Source organism: Schistocerca americana, chromosome 2, assembly GCF_021461395.2.
Source record: "Schistocerca americana isolate TAMUIC-IGC-003095 chromosome 2, iqSchAmer2.1, whole genome shotgun sequence".
NCBI classification, from domain to species: domain Eukaryota; kingdom Metazoa; phylum Arthropoda; class Insecta; order Orthoptera; family Acrididae; genus Schistocerca; species Schistocerca americana.
Window position 1 is genome coordinate 236669477 of NC_060120.1, and position 18843 is coordinate 236688319.

Sequence of the window (18843 nt, forward strand, 5' to 3'; positions counted from 1 at the left end):
AGAAAAGGACCATTACAATAACAACCAAAAACAGCAGCTGAGCCCATTGTAAAGATCCCTTCAAAACACTGTGAAGTTTAAATACATCACAGAAGTACATTTACCAATCACATGTACACATAAAAAATAATATTAATAATTACTGCACAAACAGGACTGTTCATGACCACGGAACAAGAGCAAGACTAAACTGATATTCACCAAGAAGGAATAAACATGAGATTCTGAACAATATTTTTTACTGAGGAATAAGACTGTACAATAAATTGCCTATGGAGATCAAAGTGATTACTAAAACCAACTAACTTAAAAAGACAGTTAAAAAGTAGCTTTTAAGCAGCATGTTCTAACACTGAGGATTACTTAGATAACAGAGTGTTGGGATTTGATAAAATATGTAATACATATAAATAATAGAGACAAATCATTACACATGACACTTTTGTAGTATTTTTATTTTCCTGAAAAAACTTAACTCCCAAAGCTATTCAATGAGTAATACTAACAACTTATCCTCTTTCTGAGCTCAACATTTCACTCATTATAGTGAGCTGCTGAAACAGATTCTCAGGTTAGCAAATGGTTCACAAAAATGGAAAACATACACTGTCACCATGGCACCGACATCAGCACTCTCTCTCTCTCTCTCTCTCTCTCTCTCTCTCTCTCTCTCTCTCTCTCTCTGTGTGTGTGTGTGTGTGTGTGTGTGTGTGTGTGTGTGTGTGTGTGTGTGCTCGTGTGCGTGTCTGGGGAGGAGGGGCAGCGGAAGGCGGGGGTTGTGTGTGAAATTGCAATGACTGGGAGTGAGAAATGAATGAACAGTGTAGCACCAGCCTCTCTCATCATTACGTAGCTTGTTTGTAAAACAGTATTGTATATAAGAACACCACTGTTTTAAACAGACTAGTCTTTTGCTGGGGATGGTGAGGCTCCAATCTTCAGCTGGCCACTCTGATTTAGGTTTTCAGTGGTTACTACAAGCAAATGGTTCCTACTATGCAGCCGTGACTGACTACCTGTCCCATCCTTGTCAACCTAGGCCTGGAAGTATTTATACACTGGTCAGCCAGAACATTATGAGCACTTACCTAAAAACTGGTATGACCACCTTTGGCACAGATAAAAGCAGTGACGCACCATGGCATGGAAGCAATGAGGCCTTGGTAGATCGTTGGAGGGAACTGGCACCACTTCAGTACACACTAGCCACCTAACTCCCGTAACATCTGGTGATGGGGGTGATGAGCTCTGACACCACGTTTAATCACATCCCAAGCATGTTTGATTGAGTTCAGATCAGGCAAGTTGGGGGGGGGGGGGGGGGGGGGCAGCACATCAATTGGAGCTCGTCACTGCATTCCTCGAACCACTCAATCACATTCCTGGCCTTGCAACATGGCGCATTATCTTGTTGAAAAAAGCCACTTTCGTCAGGAAACATGATCATCATGAAGGGGTGTATCTGGTCTGCAAACCAGTGTACTATACTCCTTGGCCATCATGGTGCCTTGCACAAACTCCAATGTACCCGTGGATGTCCACATGAATGTTCCCCAGAGCATAATGGAGCTGCCTCCCGCTTGTCTCCATCTTGTAGTACAGGTTTCAAGGAGCTGTCCCCCTGGAATACAAGTTAGTGCCCCCCACTGGCATGGTGCAGAAGGTATCGGGATTCATCTGACCAAGCAACACACTGCCACTGTGCCAACACCCAGTGCCAATGGACACATGACTATTTCAGTCGTAGTTGCCAATGTTGTGATTATTAACACTGGCACTCTGAAGGCATACTGTTAGGAGAGTTCGACGCACTGTGTCTTCAGACACGCTTGTACTCTGCCCAGCATTGAAGTCTGATGTTAGCTCTGCCACAGTTTGCTGCCTGTCCTGTTGCACCAGACTGCCCACCCTATGATGTCAGACATCTGTAATGAGGGTGTTCCCCATTCTACACACGGGACAGCACACTCACTGATATTACACGAACCATGTGTGTGTCTGACTACCAGTCATTCCTCACCAGGTGATGCTGTTTTCGCCTGGATGGGTTTACACCAATAGCAGATCAGTGGTCTTAATGTTCTGGCTGATCAGTGTATGTGAATTGTGTTATTTTTGTTGTTCTTAAATTTTAATACCAAGGTATGTCCAGTATCCTTGTAAAAGAGATCTGCAGATGAATACTACTTCTGCAGATGAATACTACTCCTGCTGCTGCTGCTGCTGCTGCTACTACTACTACTACTACTACTACTACTACTACTACTACTACTACCACCACTGCTACTACCTGTACACTGTATCCCCTGAAAAGTATTTTGTGCTAGAGTATCAGCCGAAATCAGCAATTGTGCTTTATACAGTTTTAGCAGTAGTATCTTCGTTCAAATTCATAGTACATCAAAATAAACAAACATATATTTTTGAGAAGTTTTAGAAGTTATGAATGTTGTTTTTGGATGCTTAAAAACATATATTTTCAAGAATCTTTGTAAGTTACCAGTGTTGCGCACTGTAAGTTACCAGTGTTGCGCTTGTCTCCATCTTGTAGTACAGGTTTCAAGGAGCTGTCCCCCTGGAATACAAGTTAGTGCCCCCCACTGGCATGGTGCAGAAGGTGTTTCTGTTTTACAGTTACTGTGAATAACTAACATATCATGTCACATTCATTCTCTTTTAGCAGGTGTGTATATTGTCTGCATTAATCTTAAAGTACCACTATTGTCAAATCTGATAGTGACCATAACCTGAAAAGCATTTTAAAGAAATAATAATTTTTGTACCAAGGTTTAGTATTGTTGTAAGAGACATCTAACTATAAATCACTTTAGTTCTAAAAGGTTATTGATAGGTAAAACTTATAGTGTATCACACCTGTAAATCAAAAGAGAATCTGCAAGCATTATTTAAAGTTACTTGTTTACTGTTCCGTAAAGCATTGCACCATTCACAATGCAGCCCCACTGTCTATGCTGTTATTGGCCACAGGATGAGCTAGTTGTTGTTTGTAAGCAGTTAGAAACCACCCTGACTACTGACTGGAAGCTGCTACAAATAGGTTTGTTGGGAGGGTTACTGAGAGTCATGTACTAGAGATACCAAACATACCTCAAGTACTATCCTCTCCTATGGATATTGTCTCTTCTGTGGAAAATACAGAATAAATCACTAGTTGTCCACTTGATTGTGAATGGCATGTCAATGGTAGGTCTAGGCATCTGTACTGGGAAAATAGAGATCAGAATGGACTCAGAATGTTACAACCACCCCCCTATCCAACAAGTTTGAGGTGTAATCTCCCATTGAAACAAAAAATGAGTCATGGGACTCACTTCACTTGTTGGGAAACATGCTGTGTGCCATATCAATGGGATACAAAAGCAAAGAGAGGGAGGGAGGAGGGGATGGGGGTCTACCAATCATTGGCAGTCAAAAAATACAGGAAAAAATGTTACTTCTTAGGGAAATGGAAGCAAGAAATGGGAAGGAATACTATGTGCACGAATGTGTATGCCTGGGAATCTCATTTAAGGTGATGAAGAGGCTACACCATAACAGGGTGCAAGTGACTGCAGATTATGGTTGCATGTTGGGGCAAATGATGACTGTTGTACGGGCTCCAGGATTGTACTTGGAACATTGGCAGGAGGAGACTGAGGATATCAGCCTTCCTCATTAAGTTTCAACGAAGTTCATAGTCTGCAGCATTGTCCCCCAAACAGCTTGTGGGCCTCTGGTTCCGAGTCATGTTGAATGTTTGAACCAGAGACTGCAAAGGTGACAAGTAAGACTGTGAATTCCTAGACATGTGACATATGGGTGAAAGCTGCAAGGTTTCCCTAAATGCATCAGGTGTGCATCACACATCAGAGGCTGACTACACGTGGGATGCACACACAGGCCTTTTACATTGGGCAACTCTCCATGCAATTCAAATAATGACAGCTATAGGAGACCTTAAAGTGGCAATGTGAGATCCAAAGATATGCCTCCCACAAGAAAGACTACTAAAATCCTAGTGGTGAACTGCTGACACATTCACAACAAAGTGAAAGAAGCTTGCGTAATACTAGATACAGAAAACAGGTTAAAATCTGAAACTGATAGCTGTGAGATTTTTTGCAGAATGTTTAAGTGTATATTGAAAGGACTAGCTTATAGGAAATGGAGCTGGTGTATTCGTCACTGTAGATGAGAAACTGAAATCTACCAAGATAGAAATTGAAGCTGCATGTGAGATTGTTTGGGCAAGTCTCAAAATCAGTGATGGGCATAAAATGGTAATTGGATCCTTCTATCATCCACCAGACTTACCTCCTAACATAAGCAAAAACTTTAGAGAAAACCCAAGTTCGCTTGTACGTATGTTCCCCTATCATACTGTAATCATTGGTGGATACTTTAATCATCTAACAATCAATTGGGGTAATTACAGTTTTGTATGCAGTGGGTGTGACAAGATACCCTGTGGAACATTACAAAATGCCTTATCTTAAAACTTCCTAGAACAGATAGCTTGGAACCCTACTCATGACAGAAATGTACAGGATATAATGACAACATATATCACTGACCTCTCTGAGGACGTCCATATCCAACCTCATATCAGTAACCATGGGGCAGTTGCAGGAACATCGATTACCAATGTGCAAAAGGCAACTAAGATGAGTTGAGATGGAATAATCAAGTCGGGTCTCAGCCCAAGAGACTGTGGCCGTGTGTGTGTGTGTGTGTGTGTGTGTGTGTGTGTGTGTGTGTGAGTTGAAAATATTTCTAGTGCTCCTTGAGAACGTGCATGTCTGTGACTTAATCCCTTCATTCCTTCATTATGTGGTAAAACAAGCAGAAAGGTTTGTATGTTCAGTAAAAGATGCAGTAGTGTCATATCTCAAAGAGAAACTTGAAACTTTTAGCTCTGGACATGTGTATGCAGAGGAACTACGGCTCAAATGTAAACAAGTAGTTGCCCACGCACTGGATCTACACTAAGGTGAGAAAAGTCATGGGATGCCACCTAATACAATGCTGAATCTCCTTTTGCCCAGCAGAGTGCAGCAACCCAACATGTCCCAGATCTCACAAGTTGTTGGAACTCCTCTGGAGAAATATTGAGCAATGCTTCCACTACATCCATCCATTATTGCGAAAATGTTGCTGTGTAGGATTTTGTGCATGAAATGATCTCTCAATTATGTTCCATAAATGGCTGATGGAGATTCACATCAGGTGATTTGGGTTGCCAAATCATTTGCTCATACTGTCCAGAATGTTCTTCAAACCAATCACAAACAATTGTGGACTGGTGACACGGCACATTGTGATCCATGAAAAGTACGTCATTGTTTGGGAACAAGACATCCATGAATGGCTGCAAATGATCTACAAGTACCTGAACATAACCGTTTCCAGTCAGTGATAGGTTCAGTTGGACCCACATCATTACGGAGCCAACACCAGCTTGCACAGTGCCTTATTGACCACTTGGCTCCACAGCTTCATGGTGTGTGAGCCACAGTCAAACGTTACCATCAGCACTTAGCAAGAGAAATTGGTGTTTCCATCCATTAAGGGTCTGACTAAAATTGGTTTTTCCATCCGTTTAGGATCCAACTGAAATGGTCCCAAGCCAAAGAAGTAGCACTGCAAGCGATGCCATGCTGTTAGCAGAGGCACTTGCATCGGTCGTCTGCTGCCACAGCACATCTACACCAAATGTCACAGAACTGTTCTAACAGATGCATTTGTTGTACACTGCAAATTGATTTTTGCAGTTATTTCATGCAGTGTTGCTTGTCTGTTAGCACTGACAACTCTACTAAAATGGTGCTGTTCTCAGTCAGTAAGTGAAGGTTGTCAACACTGTGTTGCCCACGGTGAGGGGTAATGCCTGAAATTTGGTATTCTCGGCACATTCTTGACACTGTGGATGTCAGAATGTTTAATTTCTTAATGATTTCTGAAATGGAATGTCCCACGCATCTAGCTACAACTACCATTCCATTTTTTAAGTCTGTTAATTCCCGCTGTGCAACCATAATCACGTCAGAAACATTTTCAAATGAATCACCTGAGTACAAATGGCAGCTTTGCCAATGTGCTGCCCTTTTATGTCTGTGTACTTGATACTACGAGTACCTGTATATGTCTATATCGCTATACCATTACTTCTGTCACCTCACTGTATATGTGTCCAGTAGAACAGTTTATGACAGGGGAGACGCTCTAGAGTATATAGTCACTGCAAAGAAACTTCTAAAGACACAGAGATTACTGCATAATAGGTGTAAGACAAAACTTAGGGCTATAGATAGAGAGATACTAAATGAAACACATTTCACTGTCAAGAGAGAAATGCATGAAGCCTACAATGCTACTGTAGCAGATTTTTTTCAAATTATCTTTCAAAAACCCAATGAAATTCTAGTAATTGTAACACTGTTAGTGGCACCAGAGTTACTGTCTAATCCCTGAAGGATGAGACAGGATCTGAAATTAAGGGTAGCAAAACAAAAGCAGAAATGCTGAACTCTGTTTTAAGATGTTCTTTTACATACAAACACCCAGAGAACTGCCCTCATTTAATGCTCTTAACACTGAAAAAGATGAGTGAAACTGATATCAGAGCCCATGGCATTGAGAAATATCTGAAACTGTTGAAACTGAACAGAGCTCCAGGGCCCAGTGGAATCCCTATCAGATTCCATACTGAATTTTTGGGTGATTTAGCCTCTCTTTCAACTATAATCTATTACTGATCCCTCCACTACCAGTCACAATAATGCAGAGGAAATTTTTCTGCATCCTATACAGGAACAGTCACAGAGTTCAGCAGCATTCACTATCGATAAAATTCCCTCAAATAAAACACTGTGCCCAGTAGTTGGAAGGAAGCGCAGGTCGCACAAGCCTACAAGAAGGGTAGCAGAAGTGATCCACAAAACAACTGTCCAATATCCTTGACAATGATCTGTTGTAGAATCTAAAAACATATCCTTACCTCAAGAATGATGAAACACCTTGAACACAATGACCTCTTCCATGCCAATCAGCATGAAGTCCAGGAAAATTAATCTTGTGAGACTCACTTTGCACTTTTCTCATACGATACACTGAAAGCCTAGGATCGTGGCAGTCAGGTTCATGCAGTACTTCTCAAGTTCCGAAAAGCATTTGACTCAGTACCGCTTCTACATTTACCATCAAAAGTCCAGTCATATGGGGTATCAAGTGAAATTTATGACTAGGTTCAAAAAAATGGTTCAAATGGCTCTGAGCACTATGGGACTTAACATCTGAGGTCATCAGTCCCCTTGAACTTACAACTACTTAAACCTAACCAACCTAAGGACATCACACACATCCACGCCTGAGGCAGGATTCGAACCTGTGACTGTAGCGATTGATAATTTTCTGGTAGGGAGGATGCAGCAAGTTATCTTAAACAGACGCAAAATCCCCACGATTGGCAATCTTCTAAAGTAGCTTAAAATTTACCACAGACTTCAATGCAAGATGCTTATAACAGTTTCCACAACAAAACTTTGTCTCAAAACCTGGCAGAAAATCCAAAGAGATACTGGTTGTATGCGAAGTATGTTAGTGGCAAGAAACAATCAATGCCCTCTCTGTGCGATAGCAATAGAGATACTATCGAAGACAGTGCTGCCAAAGCAGAGTTACTAAACACAGCCTTCCGAAATGCCTTCACAAAAGAAGGCAAAGTAAATATTCCAGAATTTGAATCAAGAACAGCTGCCATAATGAGTAACGTAGAAGTAAATATCCTCAGAGTAGTGAAGCAACTTAAATCACTTAATAAAAGCAAGTCTTCTGGTCCAGACTGTATACCAATTAGGTTCCTTTCAGAGTATGCTGATGCATTAGCTCCATACTTGACAATCATAACAATAGTCCGCTCGACCAGAGATCTGTACCCAAAGACTGGAAAGTTGCACAGGTCACACCAATACTCAAGAAATGTAGTACGAGTAATCCACTTAATTACAGGCCCATATCATTAACGTCGATATGCAGCAGGATTCTGGAACATATATTGTGTCTGAACATTATGAATTATGTCAAACAAAATGGTCTATTGAGACACAGCCCACATGGGTTTAGAAAACATTGTTTTTGTGAAACACAACTAGCTCTTTATTTGCGTGAAGTGGTGAGTGCTATTGAGAAGGGACTTCTGATCGATTCCCTATTTCTGGATTTCCAGAAGACTTTTGACACTGTACCACACAAGTGGCTTATAGTGAAATTGCGTGCTTATGGAATATCATCTCAGTTATGTGACTGAATTTGTGACTTCCTGACAGACAGGTCACAGTTCATAGTAACTGACGTAAAGTCACCGAGTAAAACAGAAATGATTTCTGGTGTTCCCCAAGGTAGTGTTATAGGCCCTTTACTGTTCCTTATCTATATAAAAGATTTGGGAGACAATCTGAGCAGCCGCCTTATGTTGTTTGCAGATGATGCAGTTGTTTATCGACTAGTAATGTCATCAGAAGATCAAAACCAACTGCAAAATGATTTAGAAAAGATATCTGAATGGTGTGAAAATTGGCAGTTGACCCTAAATAAACGAAAAGTGTGAGGACATCTGCATGAGTGCTAAACAGATCCGTTAAACTTGTTTCATGATAAATCAGTCAAATCTAAAGGCCGTAAATTCAACTAAATACCTAGGAATTACAATTACAAACAACTTGAATTGGAAGGAACACACAGAAAATGTTGTGGGGAAGGACACTTAGAAAATGTAACAGATCTACTAAGGAGACTGCCAACACTATGCTTGTCTGCTATCTTTTAGAATACTGCTGCATGGTGGGGGATCCTTACCAGATAGGGCTGACAGAGTACATCGATAAAGTTCGAAGTAGGGCAGCACGTTTTGCATTATCCCAAAATATGGGAGAGAGTGTCACTGAAATGATACAGGATTTGAGTTCAAAATGGATCAAATAGCTCTGAGCACTATGGGACTTAATTGCTGAGGTCATCAGTCCCCTAGAACTTAGAACTACTTACACCTAACTAACCTAAGGACATCACACACATCCATGCCCGAGGCAGGATTCGAACCTGCGACCGTAGCGGTTGCGCAGTTCCACGCTGTAGCACCTAGAACCGCTTGGCCACTCTGGCCGGCCCAGGATTTGGGCTGGACATCATTAAAAGAAAGGCTTTTCTTGTTGCGACAGAATCTTCCCACGAAATTCCAATCACCAACTTTCTCCTCCAAATATTTTGTTGAAACCAACCTACATAGGGAGAAACAATCACCATGATACAATAAGGGAAATCAGAGCTCGTACGGGAAGATACTGGTGTTCATTCATTCCGTGTGCTATAAGAGATTGGAATAATAGAGAATTGTGAAGGTGGTTCGATGAACCCTCTGCCAGGCATTTAAATGTGATTTGCAGAGTATCCATGTAGATGTAGATCATGGATGAAGAGTCAAAGACAGATGTAAAATTATTTTTGGATGTGTCCCAGGGAACTGTGTTGGGACCATTGCTGTTACTGTTCTATATCAATGACCTTGCAGACAACATTAATAGTAACTTCCGACTTTTTGCAATTGATGTAGTTATCTATAATGAAGCACTGACTGAAAGAAGAGTAAATATTCAGTCAGATCTAGATAAGATTTCAAAGTGTTCAGAAATGTAAAATTATGCACTTCACAAATGGTTCAAATGGCTCTGAGCACTATGGGTCATCAGTCCCCTAGAACTTAGAACTAATTAAACCTAACTAACCTAAGGACATCACACACATCCATGCCCGAGGCAGGATTCGAACCTGCGACCGTAGCGGTCGCGCGGTTCCAGACTGAAGCGCCTAGAACCGCTCGGCCATGCACTTCAGAAAAAATGCCACAGTATCCTATGAATGCAGTACAGTGAGTCATAATTGAAATTGGTCAACTCATTCAAATATACAAATGTAACAGTGAAGTGGAATGGTCAAATAGGCTCAGTAGCTGGTAAAGCAGGGGGCGGACTTCAGTTTTTGGTAGAATACTAGGGAAATACAATCAGTCTACAAAGCAGATTGCTTACAAATCACCTGTGAGACACATCCTAGAAGACTGCTCAGCTATGTAGGATCTGTACTGAATAGGACTAATAGGGAATGCTGAACGCAGACAGAGAAGGGCAGCACAGATGTTCATAGGTTTGTTTGACCTATGGGAGAATGTCACAGAGATGCTGAAGAAACAAAAATGGCAGAGTCTCGAAGATAAATGTATACTGTTTCTCAAAAGTCTACCTACAAAGTTTCAAGAACCGGTTTTAAATAACAACTCTCGGTATAAAGCACAACCCTCTATGTATCACTTCCAAAGGGATTGTTAGGACAAGATTAGATTAATTACAGCATGTACAGGGACATTTAAACAGTCATTCTTCTCACACTCACTATATGAATGGAATGGAATGGGAAAAATCCCTAATGACTGATACAGTGGTTTACAGAGTGTGGAGGTGGACATAGATGTAGGGTGCAAAAGGTTATGAAAGAAGGGCAAATCACTCAGACTTCTGGATGAGAGTGGCCTTCCTTTAGAGAGGATGAGGGTAGACAAAAATACAGGAGGAACAGGAGGAGGTGTCAGAGAGAGAGAGAGAGAGAGAGAGAGAGAGAGAGAGAAAGAGAGAGAGAGAGAGAGAGAGAGAGTAGGAGAAGAGAGCTAGCAATAGTAAGCACTGTGCCAGCTTCAGTCCAAAGAATGAGAAATAAAGATAGAGAAATAGATTGGGGGAAGAGAAATGAATAGTGAAACTAAGAACTAGGACAGCAGAACAAAACAGAGAAGGAGCCTTTCCTCCTCCTCCTTACCTTGCCCTCCTCCCCAACCCAAAGACACAACCCCTCACCCCAGCTGCCTGCCAAATTGCAGTTATTGCATTGTGCGTCCAGCCGGCACAATGTAGGTGCAGAATGGTGTGTGTGTGTGTGTGTGTGTGTGTGTGTGTGTGTGTGTGTGTGTGTGTCCTCTGGATTTCTTTCTGAAGTTTGGAAAGCTTTCATTCTTTCTTTGTGCAGCTGTCAATGACTCAATGCTCCTTTACTCCTATCATTACACAGAAAAGTGTTAAGCTGTGAAAAGTTGGACAACACTGCCTAATACAAGCAGAGACCCACTTGACTAGTAAAGGCTCAGCATTTCACAAATGTTTAATATACCCTGGAGCCTCATAAAGCAGATATCCCTCCACTTAATTACAGACATTCTTCAAAGCCAGATACATTTTCCCTACAATACTATCCACATTCACGACCGAAACTCCACTCCTGCCAGTATACACAATGCAAATTACAAATGTTTCTTTTAAATTGTGCAATTAATCATCTTGAACAAATAAAAATATGGACATAAAAAAGTTTTATAACTACTTGAAGGATAAAATATGTACCTGCTTACATGAGCACTGTTCAGAGTATAATTTTCATTACATCCAGTACCACTTTCACTATGGGCACAGGTATTATATGCAAATGATTCAAAAACAGAGCTATGAGTAAGCGGCTCATTTGAACAGGTTTTAGTGCAGTAGTCCACAGCTTCAGAATGGTGAGAAATATGTAAAGGTAAACTATGATTGAGCCACTGAGATTTCACAACAACACATATTGGTTTTTCACTGTTGCAGGAAGTTGTATGGTGCTTCACTTTTAACCAATAATCACATTCAACCACTGATCTCTTCAGATTCTGCCTGGACTCTGTAAAAAGTTATGAAATAGATATTTCAGGACATGCACCAAAATAGGTAAATTCATATGTAACTAACATTTATGGACTTACTTGCACATAGCTACTGTTCTTTGACAATAGCACAAAATAAACAAGTTTAAAATAATGTCCCAGAATTTTCAGTACATCTATATAAATAAAAATGTAAATGTTTGTTTGCTGAAATCATATATCTCAAAAAGTTTTTCACCAATTGCTTTGAAATTTTGACACAACATTGCATTATAATATGCACTTTTTATATACCTACAGGAGCACCATACATATACTCCATTAGCAAAGGTCTCATGTTCCTTTGTCCAAAATCTTAAATCTCCAAAAGTTCATCAATTCCTTTGAAATTCTGACAAAATATTGCATTCAAATAGGCTGATGTTTTTATGTACCTGCTGAAGCATCATATGGTGTGTGTGTGTGTGTGTGTGTGTGTGTGTGTGTGTGTGTGTGTGTGTGTGTGCTCGTGCATGTATGTGGGTTCCACGTCTTCTCCTAAACCACTGGACCAATTTCAACCAAACTTGGTACACAAATCCCTTATTGTCAGGCAACAACAATTATTATGGGGTAAGAACCATTTACCTATTATAGTTCAGGAGATATGATGTCATAAACAATGAGGCATGACACTTGCTTTCAACTGTGAAGTGCAGATAGCTCCAATGAAAACAGTAGCCATCTATGGAGCTAAGAAGAGGCATTGCCATAGAGGCACTTACAAAACCGTGTTGTAGACATGCAAAGCAGCTGTACCAAATGAACACAAACTTCCCATGATACCATACTTATACATTTGTACATTACATATGTTTCTTTCTACCACTGTTCCATAATTTCAAAGATATTTTCACAAATATATGTAAATGAAATTTTTTCAATATTGCAGTACAAACTCAGTTTTTTGTTTTATATACCACATGGAACTTCTGTAGGTGTATAAAACTGTGTGTGTAGTCGAATGCAACATTGTGGCCAAATTTCAAAGGAACAGGTGGAGAACATTCAGAGATTTCAGGTTCTGAACACATGAGCAGTTAGACCTATATAGATAACAATAAAAATGATAATTTGTTCAAAATTGTAAATCTCTGAAAGTTCTTTACTGATTGTTTTCAAATTTTGATACAATGTTGCATTCAAATATGAGTGTTTTTATATACCTATTTTTAAAAATATATTTAATATGAACATAAATGTGAAAAGGGAAACATCATTACAAAAAACCTTGAAAAGTTCTTGACCAATTTGCTTCACATTTTTACACAATACTCTAGTGAATATTCAGACAGCCATTGGCTGTGTATTTTTTACTTCAAATTTTTACAATTTATGTAGTAAGTGTTGGACTCGCACACACAGATATATATTGTTATCAAACAGTAAAGTTGTATTTACGGTTTCTTGGCTTTGATTACAATACTAGTGCAGAATGTGAATTTGCAATAACAGTAACCAGGATACAGATTAGCTGGCTGTTTTTCAAGACTTTCCTTGCTGGCTGGGGGAGTGGCTATGTACATAAAAAACAGTATTCCATTTGAGTCCATAGACATACCACGGCACTGCACTGAACAGATATTTGAATGTTGTGCAGGGGCAGTTGAATGAATTACAATGTCATCGGCGAACCTCAAAGTTTTTATTTCTTCTCCATGGATTTTGATACCTACTCTGAATTTTTCTTTTGTTTCCTTTACTGCTTGCTCAATATACAGATTGAATAAAATCGGGGATAGGCTACAACCCTGTGTCACTTCCTTCCCAACCACTGCTTCCCTTTCATGCCTCTCGACTCTTATAACTGCCATCTGGTTTCTGTACAAATTGTAAATAGCCTTTCGCTCCCTGTATTTCACCCCTGCCACCTTCAGAATTTGAAAGAGAGTATTTCAGTCAACATTTAAGTTAAGCAGTATTAAATGGTTAACTGTCAAGGAAATAACAATTCCCTACTACTGGGCTCCAACTAGTTACATCTGACATTACGGTAGGCGGCCAACCAGAGGAAACAGAGGAGTAGGCTTCATCAGCAGATACAGTTTAGCAACTAGTATACCATAGCAGGAGGCAACAAAAAAGCTGAAGAGGCATTTATCTGACCAAATGGCAAAAAAGACTTTCATTCTGTATGTTCCAATATACCTTACACGCCACAAAGAGAAAAACTTGCTCTAAAAACATGCCTATTATATCCTTTGTACATGGGAAATAAATTACATTTAGTTGTCAATATTAATACTTAACTTTTTTTAAGAAGGACTGAACACACATTTTTTAATGCTTCCTTGATATTAATGACATTATATATCAGTCAGTATCAATAGGCTATTTTCCTATGTTAAAAATTGGTTCCAATTGCTGTTTTATTCTGCTTGATTATAACATTTAAATAGCATTTATGGTTAATGTTCCTGCAAAACATCTGTTATTTTTATGACATTAAAGCTTAACAATCAATAAATATCAAGATCTGATCACGTGATTGACAATGCTCTGTTATTGGCTGATGCTCTGGAGATATCACAGGCTAGGAGTAAGATGAAGCTATATATGTGTTATAAGAGCGTTAGGCAAAGTTACGAGTTTTTATGTACTTTTTCTGCAAACAATTTAACTACTTAGCAATGGAAAATGTGATTACAACTTTTAAGTAATATAGACGGGAACTTTGTGAACACTGATAGTGGAAGCCTTGTGAAAGTCTATGCGTTTATACTCCACCCATTTAGAGTGGCAATATGTGCAACAATGGACATTCTGCAACATTATTAAACTTGCTCAGAACTAAGGAATTGTGGAACTTTTGCAAATATTATAACTACATTGTCGACTATCAGTCAAGAGCTACAACCCAAAGCACAATAAAATTATTCTTAGCAAAACTTAGGGCTGATTTGCTCTGTAGAACACACTCAGCAGAGAATCTATTTCTAATGGACATTTGGCAGCATATTGGATAACATATGCAACTGCAGAGAAAGTGGTCACTTGTTCAAATACTGGGAAGGTCATATATTTTAAAAAGTTTTACACGAATATATGAAAATTGAGTTAGCAATAACTGTTTGTAGCAGTTGTTTTAATTGTGGCATGCATTATACATTGCTTCACATGAATCTTAGTCTGAGAAATGGACAACGCAGGAAAAACGCATTTACTTTGTGAACAAACAGTTCACTTTTTGGAAAGCTTTTCTAGTACTGAAGATATCACCATATGCACAAAGCACAATGAAGTGTAGGGCGATGAGATTATATAGAGAGAGATAAAGCGTGTACACCCTGCAAGTGACACAAAAGTAAGGGCTGTGATGTTTGTGAGAGTAAACCATTGTTGGTGTCTGAAGCAGACTTAATTCATCTTTATGTACGATAATGAAACTGCAAGAGTTTAAACAATAAGGATCCTAATTGGACAGTAGAAAGATAAAAAAATTGTTTTTCATAAAAATTTTTCATAAAATAAAAAGACTGTAGTCACATTAATTAGAAAATATCTTTTTGAACATAAAGTGTGTGAATGTGAACAGCGAATGCAAATTGAAGCGCATGTAAATAGCAAGGAAAACACAATAATATTCTGATTGGTGTGGTGAAGTTTTGTGATTGCGATTTGGTTATCAAATGAGAGACCTGTCAAGTCATTTTACAAATAAGTTAAAATGTTATTTCAGATTAGATTCAAACCAGTGATCTATGGACATCACCTTGTAAAATTCGATGGGGTACCACTCTAACAAGTGAGCTACTGAACAACTGAGGTGTAGTTAGGTAAAATGACAATTTTCACTAGGAGTTTAATTTCATTGAATGACGCTTCCTTCTTTGTAATAGTGGGAAATCATCTCTTGAAGGTAAGTTAATGTTAACATCGCAGTGCAACACATTTTTAATTAGATTAGTGAACTCTTTTGTCGACATGATGGCAATTTGCTGGTACAGTACAACCACATTTTACGCACTTTCTCATTCTCTGGAACATTCAAAAACAACTTTTCAGGAGTTTTTTTATAGATGTATTTGTACCGTATATTGCTATACACCATTTGTAACCCATTTTCCAAAACGTAAATTCCTAAACAAGACATCACTGTGAATTAGCATTATGACAGTAGGAGCAGCGAGCTAGCCAGAGATGTCACAAGCATCACGATTCGAATGAAGCATTATAGAGTGCTTTCAAATTATTTGAATTTCATTTCTGTTTTTATAGAAGAATATTGAAATTCAAGAGGAAAAACAGCATGTCAGGAGCATAAAATGACATAATTAATCACTTGAGACTATTTCTAGAAAACAGTAAAATAATCTTATTTTCTTCCTGGTGAGAAAAATGTATACCTCCCACTCTTAATTTGCTTCCTTTGCTGCCTATCATTTGTGTATTTTTTACCTGGTCGCCACTTCAACTAACCATATTTATGACAGTTTAAATTAAATTGTGATCAACGGTCTTTTCCACAGCCTTCTAGCAATTTCATCCTCGTAAATAACAAATCTACTTATACTGGACTAAACACCATATCAATCTTGTACAGAATACAAAGTTTTATGTTTGGGAATTCTATATTATAAAGGGTGATCAAAAGGTTTCCGTTCAAAGGCCACATTGACCCCTTACCTACCCACATTAGAGTCTTGCTGGGTTGCTTATATGCTGTAGCAACACCCACAAATACGTTTTGTTTTTAACTTTCCTAATCTCTCTGAAACGACATGAAAATTAATGTATGTAAACAATGAAAAATCCAAGATGGAATAATGACAATGTTATACAAAAGACAGATTGCTACTCATTTTATAGTGGAGATGTTGAGTTGTAGAAAGGCATATCAAAAAGACAGTCTGGCCTTGGCAGCCACAGACAGTGGTAATGCGTGTGTGTTATTGCCTAATTCAGAGGAAGGACTTTTGGCTGAAAGCTTACTAGTTTAGCAACCTTTTTGTAATGACTGACTGTGACTCAACATCCCCACTATATGCTGAGTGATAATCTATCCATTTCTTAATGTTGTCAGTATATCTACATGGGTTCATAACTGAAACATTGGAAAAGGAAGTGTTGCTGTCCTGGACACATGCATGAAAAATGATGGAATATCTGAAGTAGTTTGTATAACTGTATCAAAAATGTTTGACAGGCACTGAAGGCAAAAAGCTTGATCCACATATTTGAAGTTGCCACGGTTTTTGTTCATCTAGAGAATGTTACATAGTTTGTAGAGGAAAAGAATCCACAAAACAATTTTTTTACTGACTTTATTTGCAAACTGTTTTCACAAAGTTTGTTTCCATTCTCAATGCTGCATGATTTGACAGTTTGACACCCTACAAGCACAAGGAAATCACCACTAAAAGTTCTCAGAAACTCCATGACGTTGTTAGCACACAACCACGAAGTGAAAGCCTTCCAAGCACGCGATGCCACGTCATATACCAGCTATGCTGTAATTTATGCACAGCATTTTATGTGAACATTACCACCAACCAGCTGTTCACTCAAATATATGGCCATCACCAAAGTGTAGCTAAGAGTGGAGTTAACCACCCAGTGAGAGAGAATGCTGCTGAACACAACATGCTTGGCTGCCATATGAATTCTCTTGTGCCATAACACCGCATCCCTCGAGTTTCTTAGAGGGGACTCATGGCTGCAATACACCCTTCAACCTTGTAACCCTCCTGGCCTCAATCTCTGGTAGCCCCTGCCATGCACCCACCTTCAAGTTGCCTCATGAGCCCAACTTCACTCATCCTGCATTCTCACCCTTTTCTCCACAGTTTCCCCCACACCTCTGCTCTATCTCCTCTTCCCAGTCCACATTACTGTAAACCACGCGACTCTCCCTGCTTGCTGCCAGAACGAGCTCTCCAGGGCCATATTCCTATCCTATGCACCTGCTGCCTCTCCCTTCCAGCAGCCAGACACTGTTTTCCAACCCTCCCTCCTATCCCATGCCTCCTTTCTCCCCTCACCCACTCCATTTGTCACAACCCTCAGCATAGTTGAGCTGCAGTACTGGCACAATGTTGTTCTAGGTGACAATACAGCCACACAGGTGTGCGTGTGCGTTGTGTATGTGACTACAGTTCTGAGGGGGGATTCGTCTGAAAGCTAGCAACATTCTCAGTCTTTATTTTCCTGTTAGTGACTCAGCACTTCAACTACCTGAAGATTTGTTACCTTTATGCTTAAAATTCCTGCAAGGACTATCCATTACCACAATAATATAAAATATATCCAACAGAACTCAGCTGGAATCAGCATTCGTTATTAAAGATTTTCACCAATTCAGTTTTTTACTCTAGAGCACAGTGACTTTATAAATACCACTTCTTTTGCAAAAGCAGTATGTATACAACATTTCCCAATATATCTTCAACAACAATGCAAGCATACAATTTCAAAACAGGCATTGTAGGTGTTAAATATAAGCAGGACTTTTTCTAATGCAGTGAAATAATTCTTTCTTTTCAAACATAGGATAAAACAAAACTTGAACTTACCCTGCTGATGTTCAGATAGTATTTCTATCAGCATATTAACTTGTGTATTGTTGTTGCAGTTGTGATACTCTAAGCCAAATTCTCTGAGCTGTTAACAAAACAAATAAATAAACATATAACCAGAAAATATAGATGTCAAATTAAATCTTAAGTGCCACTTAAACTAACACTATATATATATATATATATATATATATATATATATATATATATATATATATATATAAAACAAAGATGATGTAACTTACCAAATGAAAGTGCTGGCAGGTCGACAGACACACAAACAAACACAAACATACACACAAAATTCAAGCTTTCGCAACAAACTGTTGCCTCATCAGGAAAGAGGGAAGGAGAGGGAAAGACGAAAGGATGTGGGTTTTAAGGGAGAGTGTAAGGAGTCATTCCAATCCCGGGAGTGGAAAGACTTACCTTAGGGGGGAAAAAAAGGAAAAAAGGACGGGTATACACTCGCGCACACACACATATCCATCCACATATATACACCTAAAAACAAAAATGATGTGACTTACCAAACGAAAGCGCTGGCACTTCGAT

At 39.2% G+C, this 18843-nt stretch overlaps 1 protein-coding gene across 3 annotated transcripts in view; it reads right to left on the reverse strand.

Annotated features, from left to right (window-relative positions):
- Positions 1-18843, reverse strand: part of LOC124589043 (thioredoxin domain-containing protein 11) — a 144298-nt gene that overhangs the window by 13337 nt on the left and 112118 nt on the right. For all 3 annotated transcript variants that reach the window (XM_047131521.1, XM_047131524.1, XM_047131523.1), the window contains exons 6-7: positions 18286-18373; positions 11442-11751 (exon numbers count right to left, since the gene is read on the reverse strand). In XM_047131521.1, the coding sequence (XP_046987477.1) occupies positions 11442-11751; positions 18286-18373 (398 nt within the window). The remainder of the gene's footprint in view (positions 1-11441; positions 11752-18285; positions 18374-18843) is intronic.